At 45.9% G+C, this 9067-nt stretch overlaps 1 protein-coding gene across 1 annotated transcript in view; it reads left to right on the forward strand.

Annotated features, from left to right (window-relative positions):
• The window catches only part of EFNB1 (ephrin B1), a 146345-nt gene that overhangs the window by 83546 nt on the left and 53732 nt on the right, over positions 1-9067 (forward strand). The window contains exon 2 of the mRNA XM_032804733.2: positions 4339-4616. Coding sequence (XP_032660624.1) covers positions 4339-4616 — 278 coding nt within the window. The remainder of the gene's footprint in view (positions 1-4338; positions 4617-9067) is intronic.

Here is a 9067-nt window from a genome sequence, read left to right on the forward strand (position 1 = left end):
CAACTCCGCCTGCATCGGCCTTCTGCCCAAGGTGGTCTCGCCCATTCACCTAAACCAGGAACAATTTTCCTTCAGTGTTTTACCAAAACCTCATGCGTCTCGCAGAGAGCAGAGCTTGCATTTGCACTCGATTTCGTCGGGCGGCTTGGCGTTTACATTGACGCACCGACCCCTTTTTTTATTTCCCGAAAGACTTCCCAACTATTCGTGCCGTCGCAGACAGGATGAAGGTCACCTTTCTACTCGCAAACAATATCATCCTGTGGTGACGCCTGCATCAAAACATGCTAATGCCTTGGCTCACACTCTCCCGGGCGAGTTACCGCTCATCTCCACGAGAGCGCAAGCGTCCTCGATGCCTTCCTCGCCCGTGCCTGCCTATACAATACATATGTGTGCAGCCACGTGGTCGTCAGTGCACACTTTTTCTGCCATTACGCCTTGGCTGCATCTCCAGCAAGTCCCGCGGACGATGCGGCTCTTTGGCTTTGGCTGTTCTGTATTCAACAGTTCTCCAACTCCTGACCCCAACGCCTAGGTAAGGCTTGCGATTCACCCTCTTGGAATGAATATGATGCAAGCATTTGTCGATAGAAGAAAAGACGGTTACTCACCTTTGTAACTGTTGTTCTTCGAGATGTGTTGCTCATATTCATTCCACACCCGCCCTCCTTCCCCACTGTCGGAGTAGCCGGCAAGAAGGAACTGAGGAGCGGCCGGGTCGGCAGGGGCATATATACGGTGCCGCAAAGGCGCCACGCCAGGGGGCGCCTGCCGACCCGCCGGGTGTTGCTAGGGGAAAATTCTTCCGACGAACGTGCACGTGGCGCGCGCACACCTACTTGGAATGAATATGAGCAACACATCTCGAAGAACAACAGTTACAAAGGTGAGTAACCGTCTTTTTCTGGCCCCACCCTGGAGCCTGCACCCCCAACCAGAGCCTGCACCCCAACCCAAATTTTGTGAGCATTCATGGCCCACCATACACTTTCTATTCCCAGATGTGGCCCTCTAGCACCTCTGAGCTAGAGCAAAGTGATGGATCTGGATATAGGTCTGAAAGCTGAAAATCTTAAGCGTTCAGGTACATACTGTGTATTTTCAATCATTAAAAATATCACATAGTTTAAGTAGTAATTTCACATATGAACAGCAAATATGAAACTCAGAGAATGTCACTGAAGAAATTCCTAGCTAAAAGCTATGCTAAGACTGAGTGTGTAAGTAAGTACTTCAGGATATATTCATTACAGTGGTATTGCGATTATCCTCAAGAAATTAAAAGTTAAGGTTCAAACTATATTAGAAATCCAAACACGTTGAGGTATGGGATGCAGTTAGGGCACCCAAAAAACCTTAACTTTGTCCTATAGTGACATGGAGGAAATATAAAAATCAAAGGTAATGTCTTCATAACTCAGTTTAATCTTGTTTGAGACCACACCCTGTTACACCTTCATCATAATTATACAGTTACTGCATGGTGCCATTTGGGTTGATAGGGTATTGTTGAGGAGCTTCGTGTCACTGCAAAGACCCCTCTGGAGAAAGAGTTATGCTGGGGTCCCACTGAGGTGGGAAATATGTAGCGTTCTTCCTCCTTTGCCCCAAAACCAAGACATCTGCTTTGCTTTGTCTGTAGCTTCCTGTTTGGAATCTTTTGGTTAGGAAGGAGCCGGCAGAGGCTGAAGCAGGGAATTTGAGTCACTCGGAGTTATTTCACCAGAAAATGTGTGAGTCAGACTAACTTTGGAGAGGTGGATGTTAGATCCTGTTTTCTCCTGGGGTGGAAACCTGTGTGTATTCAAGTGTTTACTTGTTGGATCAAATGTGCACACCTGTGGCCTGTCACAGGGTGGGTAAAGAAGGGGCAGTTCTGTACAAGATGTAAGCATGTTCAGGGGATTGCCTCAGAGCTCAGATGGTGAGTGGGCAAGCCTTTATTACTTGCAGCATCTTGGAAAAAGCATTCTGGCTAGCAGACAAGTAGCATAGCTGTGAGGTGACCCCTCTGAGGGCCAGATCTAGCTTACCTGCCAGCAGCTCTGATGAGTTGGAACACAGCTGCATCATTCACTTCATGCTTTGTGAGGTGCTGGAAACTCTAGTGCAATAGCCATTTCCCCCCCCCCCTTCTTTTCTTCTCAGTATTTGCAGTTTAAAGTGACAGAGTTCAGTCACTTAGGTGTTAAGTTTCTTGCCCTTTTAAGCTTACTGTGTATCTTTTGTTCTAGGAGTCATAGCTTTTATTAAATTTCATTACTTCCCCACAGCTTACATGGTAAAAGTGCGTCAGCTAAACTGATATGTGCTATTGGTATTGGAATCAGACAGGTGAGAGAACCTCAGTAGCTAACAAGTTCCCAGTAGCTTAACTGTAGGTCCACCATAAGGCCCATGAGAAGTCAGCCACCAACTGGAACTCTGACTGGGCAGGTTAAGTTCCAGCTGCTGTAGAGCTCTAGCTGCTGGGAAGAGTTTGGGCAGATACAGATACAATGCAAATTACTGAATCAAATTCTATGGAGTGGGTCTTATCAAAAGTAAATACCCCTGCTGCCCCATAGCCTCACCTTGTTTTGTTGGGCTAGTTGAGCGGGGGAGGGGGAAGGGAAGGCAATGGCAATTAGAATCAGGATACTCCAGTCTCTGAAGCAGTAGATGCAGGTGAGATCTGTTTTGGCTGTCTTTTGCCTTAACTGCAGCTGGAACGTAGCTTGGAATCTTCGCCAAGAGTGTGTGGGCTCAGACTCCACCTTTCCTGCCTGCCTCCTCTAAGCTTGGCCTGTAAATCCTCTGTGTGGAGCTCATGTGGTGGGAATTTTGAAGACCAGGCTGCTGGCTCTGACTTCAGCCCTTTGGCTTCTTGCTAAGACTTGTTTGAGAGCCACAAAGCAGGTTGATCTTGTATGTCTGATCTTGTTTTTTTGATGCCTGTAGTTTTTTGACTTGTGCAAATCTCTTTGGGATGGAGGAGGAGAGAATAGAATCTGGGCATATACTCAGAGTGATGTCTTCTGGTTAGCAATTTGGTGGGGGAAGGAATTGATTAAATCTGGGAGGGGCAGGAGAAATGAATGAAGATGTAGCCCATCTGGAAGCTCCATCCAATTCTCAGAGCACCCAGATTACATCAGTGGAGTCATGGCTACAAAGCAGAGAAAAATTTTGGTTAATATATGTTCCTAGGTTATCGTCCATCAAGAAGAGATTATGCTGCTTATGCTAAGTAGATGTCCTGCCCCACCTCTCTCTGTTGCCTCAATTCTCTAATTGCTGTTTAAAATTCAGCTGAATAATTGCCCTGTAATAATGGAGCCTGAGTGTTAGCCACATTGCCTTCTTTCCTTTTGCTTAGTAATGGTCTGCCTTCCAGCCCTGAATAGCTTTTACCCTCCTTGCTGTTTTCTGTCCAATCCTCCCCTGGGCATACTGCGAGTTTAGGACTTTGAGGCAACTGCTGTGTTGGCAGGAGGCACCCTGCTGAATTAGAGCTCTTCTTCCCTTCCCTATTCAGCAGTAAAAATACCATTGGTAGTGAGGGTGTGGGAGGGAGCTCTTCACACTCACCAGTTCTCATCCCCCCCCACACTTAATCCTCCTCCTCTAAATGAAACCCAGTGGCAGAACCACATCTTCCCAGTCATGGAAATCTGGACAAGGTACTCTTCCCTTCACCCAGCAGGCTCTCTGTGTTCTGCTCCTGGGCACAAAGAGCACCGTCTTTACAGTACTCCACTCCGTGAAGAGAGCAAGTGGGCCCAGCAGCAACAACATCGTTCTTTCCTAAGCTAACCACTGTGCTACCCATATTGTGGCATATCAAGATTTGGGAGTGGCGAGAGATTGAGACTTCTCCTTGGCAGCTGTGTGAGACTGACTGTTCAGGAAGGTTAGAGTGAGGAGAATGAGGGACTGTCACCTGAGTCTCCATTTAAAAATAGACTGGATTGAGCCCTGGATAACTTACTGTAGGCAGCAAACCGGCAGTGACCCTGGCATTGGAGATACGTGTCTGAATGTGGGGGTGGAAGGGACCCTTCAGATAATGGCAGTTTCCGCCCTCACTGCAGGCATTTGTCATGAGAAGGAAAACTCGTTTCATCATAAAATATGTTTTGTGGCATGGAAATGGTGGGAGTTCCACCTGGGGCAAGTTCTAGGTTTCCCTCTAGGAGGGGGAGGGACACAGTTCTGGTCAGGATGAAATTTGTGAATATTGCCCCAGCCAAGCAGAAACTTGTAGCTGCCCTAGTGCACAATGTGGAGCTTCCCTGCTCATCTGCATCCAAATAGGGCACATGAACCTAATCTCTTATTCTCTTTCCTCTCTAGATTCATGGCTGGTAAAGGGCTGGTCATCTACCCGGAGATCGGGGACAAACTGGACATTATCTGTCCCAAGGCGGAGCTTTCCAGACCTTATGAATACTACAAGCTGTACCTGGTGAAGCAGGAGCAGGCAGAGTCCTGCAGCACTGTCATGGATCCCAATGTGCTGGTGACTTGCAACCGGCCAGAGAAGGAGATCCGCTTCACCATCAAGTTCCAGGAGTTCAGCCCCAACTACATGGGCCTGGAGTTCCAGAGGCAGCAGGACTACTTCATCACATGTGAGTCCTTCCCCTCCTCTTCCTCATTACCTCAGCTTACAGCTGTCTTTCCATGTACTTTCAATGGCCTGATGTTTGTTCCCCCATTAAATTCTCTTGTAGTAGCTTTCTGGGCCAATGCTAGGGCATGTCTTCACTTTACCACAAGAGAGCATACTTCATTGTCTTGCTTAGAAGATCAAGAGGAGGCTTACAGACACGTTTAGTACATAGGGACGTGTTTCTGACACATATGGAAACTGTCCTTGCCCCTGTCCTGTGGGAGATCAAGGAGAGGGGAACAGTGGTGAGGAGTGGATTGTAAGCTGCCTCTTGGGTTAGTGTATAGTTCTTATCCTGTTAGTGTGCTGTGTGATTAAGAACCCCTCATCTTCCCTCCACCCCCCTCAAAAAAAACACAGCACACCCTTGTTTAGTTAAAGGGGCAGGGAGTATTTTCTCAAATTCCAAATGGACCAAGAAGGGGAAAGAGCCATGTTCAGTGACTTCTTCGCAGCCTTCTTGGCGCATGTGTGTTCAGTGATCTCTGTGGGGCAGGAAAGAGGTCAGCGTGTGAGACCTTTTTTTAAGGGCTTGTTCTGGAAGTAGGAAGAACTTTGTAATTAATGGATCTCAGGATAACAGTGAGAAATTGGCCCAGTGTAGGAAACAGCTGTTCAGTTTCCCTTCTGGACAGAAGTTAAAATTAAAGCATGTTGGCTGCTTGGAGCTGCCCTTGTTGAAATTAACCACCAAGTTGCCTGGAGAAGCAGCCCTTGACAAAGGATCTTGGCATTTAAACAAAACATACTTGCAACATTACTGGTGCTGCCTTAGTTTTAACATTGTTTCATTGCTTCATAAAAGATGTCCAGGGGAAAGGACTGAGGAAAGACTCAGGAAAGTGACCATGTTGGATGTGTCCAGGGGAAAGGACTGAGGAAAGACTCAGGAAAGTTGACCATGTTGGATGTGTCCATCTGATCATGCCTCTTCATTGCTGTTAGAAGGAGGAGATGCCCCTACCCCTGTGTAGATAGGACTCTTTTTGATCTGCCCTGAAGAAGGGGAAGGGTTTCTTTCCATATGTTGACCTTTTTTTTTTTTTTTTTTAACTCTTTTTTGACTGGACACTGAAGAAGGGGAAGGCGTTATACTATCACATATGTTGACTTTTTTTTTTTTTTTTTTGCTTTTTTTTTTTTATTTTTATGGGCAAGGATTTTTATGCAAGGGATCTGCAGTCACCTCATCTCCTGCAGTCAGTTTGGTCATGTTGGGGGTTCAGTGTGCTGTGTCTGGAATCTGTTAGCTAGGCTTCTCTTTCTTCTTTCTTTTCTCTTGTGGATTCCCCTGAACCTTGCTGTCTCCACTCGACTTGGCATACTGCACTGTAACCCAATAGCAAGAAAGCAGGAAAAGGGCACAGCAGCCCCGCCACAGCTCATCTGTCATCTCATGCATCGTTGGTCCTCATTTGCTTGCTTGCTGTCACATGCTGCTAACTTGCCAATTAGCAGCCTGGACCAAAGGTCAGCCTGTGGTCCCAGAGTCAAGCTCAGAGACATGTAATTGGGCACATCTTATTCAGTAATCTATTTTAGCCCCCATAGCTCATCTTAGCAGTCGGGTGGGGACGGAGTCTACCAGAGCAACATTAACTGTATGCTACAAGTACAGCAATTGCCTGGTTACAGTGACTGCTTTTGTGGTAGGTGCTTACAGGCTCTTCGTGGGGCTGTACTGCTCATCTTAGCTAGCCAGATCCAAATCTTCCTGGAGAGTCTGCATTTGCTTTGGGTTAAATTGAACAGAACCTGGTGCCCAGAGAGCAGTAAAGATGGGCTCAGGTTACAAGATTCAGAACCAGATACAGATTTTCAGACAAATCCACTTTTGAGACTGTATGAATCTAGACTTTGGCTTGGGCCCATCTCGAATTCTTGGTGGGAGCAGAGGCTGGTATTGGAACTTATAGAAAGTTGGCACTGTTGATGTGACTAGCAAGCAGAAACTGAACCGGTCATCTGAATGTGCAGAGTGTGATGTCTTTGCAGCCGTGGTTTGTGCTGGGAGGGCCTCAAACAATTCATCTGCAACCAGCTCATTATGGTTTAATTTTCAAGAACAATTCAGAGTTAAGGGTGGAAGAAACCAGATGTTGGCCAGTCAGCGTCACCAGTTTTTTTTACCTGCCTTCCTCAATCTCTTCTGAGAATGGGGTGTCAGAGAATCTACCCCTGCCAGCCCCCATTGTTGGGTTGATCAGCTGATGTCTCCCAGCTCAGCACTACACTTGTTTGGTGAGGCCTAAGGTTTGGGAGTCAGTGATGACTCAGTTGCTCCTCTTTTCCATTGTTATAAGAGTGCCAAGAGGAGTCAAGGGTTTTTGGCAACAATGATAGAAACAGCTTTAAAACAGGGTGTTCTTGGTTTGGGGGTGGCAGCGTTGAGAGTTGTCCTTCCTAATTTTTCCAACAGCAAAGTAGCCTGCCACTTGACTCCCGGACTAATCTTCATCTTCACTCCCAGCTGCAGGTTCTAAGCTGAGATTGTGGTTCCATTGTCTTACCCTAAGTTAACTCCCCTACCCACCCAATCACACATGCACATGCTGTATACACATGCTTCTTAATTCCCAACCACCACTTGCTTCTGCAGGATGTTGTTAGAGCCTTGAATGGAGAATTGAAAGCTCATTCCTGGGGCCCCCATCGTGTGCGCCAGCCATTGCTGCTGCATGCTATCAAGGGCCTAAACGCAGATTGCCCTCTCCAGGATGGCAGCTGTCAATCTCAGCTAGATCACACCTCAGTCCTTTCCACAGCTTCTCAGCCAAAGGAAGATCTGATTGAGCTGCAAGCTTCCCTGCAGTGGGCATAAGAGGGAGGAGTTGAGGGGGCTAAATGCAAAGGAACGAGTCAGCCTTTCATATCCCTAGCAAACATCTTGAAGCACTCGGTCACTGGTTTTTCCATGTTAAGGGTCGCTACAGGTCAAGTTCAAGCAGAAGTCGACTCTTCAAACTAATGAGGATTGAAAGCAGGGGTCCTAACCGGGGCCTCTGTGTTACCCCCCATGGGACATCAGGGATTCTTGTACCAGAGCTGACTCAAGCAGTTCAGAGCAAGAAAGCCACCAACTTCTGTAACTGGTGGAGGCGGGGGGGAGGGGAGACTGAACGACATTCATGCACCAGAACAAGCCCCTCTGGCTTAGAGGTTCTCAAACTGGGGGTCGGAACCTCTCATGGGGGTCGTGAGGTTCTTATATGGTGGGTCATGAGCTGTCAGCCTCCAACCCAAACAGTGCTTTGCCTCCAGCATTTCTAATAGTGTTATAAATGAAAAACACTTTTTAAATATATATTTAAGGGGAGGGTTGCACTCAGAGATCTGCTATGTGACGGGTCACCAGTACAAAAGTTTGAGAATCACTGCTCAATGGCTCCCAAACTTTTTAGTACTGCAGTTTCTTTACAGATCTTTTAAAATGTGATAGCTCCCCAGAACCAATGCTGTTACTTAACTGACTTGGGACATTCGATCCAAGTGTTCAGGACAGTAGATTCAAGAGGGACATTAGCGTTCTGGTGACTTCTCTACTTTATTCAACTATATACAATTTAATTATATAATCCAGTCCAATCCAGGTGTCTAAAATTATAATTTGAAAATATGAATTATTTGGCATGTTCAGGCACAGCTTAAGATTTTTAGTGAGAAGAACAGGGCTGTCTCGAACTGCACAGTAGAGCAGTGTTTGGTTGAATCTCTTAATGGTGCCAGAGTTTCCAAGTTTAAATGATTTCTGAGTTTCGCTTTCATAGAAATTGTTGCTGAAAATAGAGACTCTCAGAGATAACTGGAAGTGAATGAAAGCAGCACTTCATGGATTTATCACTGAGTTCATCTTACTCTCCTTTAATGTAAATCCAGAATTCCTGATTTTTTTTAAATTTGAAAACATGGTCTTCCATGTGTGATCATTTGGTAATTCTAAGATTTTCTTGAGCCAAAATACTTGATCTTGAAATCGATTCAGCTGTTACCAAGAACAGTTTTCAAATCCAATTGGCGTCTGGAGGTTCATGTTCAACCCCAGGAAAATATTCAGCAAAATGGGAGTACAGTCCAAGCAACTTAGTTTAACATTTGGCCTTTAATAGCATTTTTGATTGCTTTTACCTTGTTCTTTTTTAAAAGTCTGATAACAGTGAAAACATCTTGGTAACTCGTTTTTCAATGGGCATCTCTAGAAACAAAATTTCTTCATTAATCCCCTGATTTTTCTCTTTAGATATCTAATGTGTTTGTATTCTGACCTGAACATGTTAGGTTTGCCAGTGAAGTCCACCAGCTCACATCATCCTGAAGTCCACACTTCACATGTAACCTTCAAAGCTTGTTTTCTCTAGCAGGAAAATCCTGATTCTTCTTCGAGTGCTTGCTCATATCCATTCCAGTTAGGTG

The sequence above is a fragment of the Chelonoidis abingdonii genome, chromosome 8 (genome assembly GCF_003597395.2).
Source record: "Chelonoidis abingdonii isolate Lonesome George chromosome 8, CheloAbing_2.0, whole genome shotgun sequence".
Classification (NCBI taxonomy): domain Eukaryota; kingdom Metazoa; phylum Chordata; order Testudines; family Testudinidae; genus Chelonoidis; species Chelonoidis abingdonii.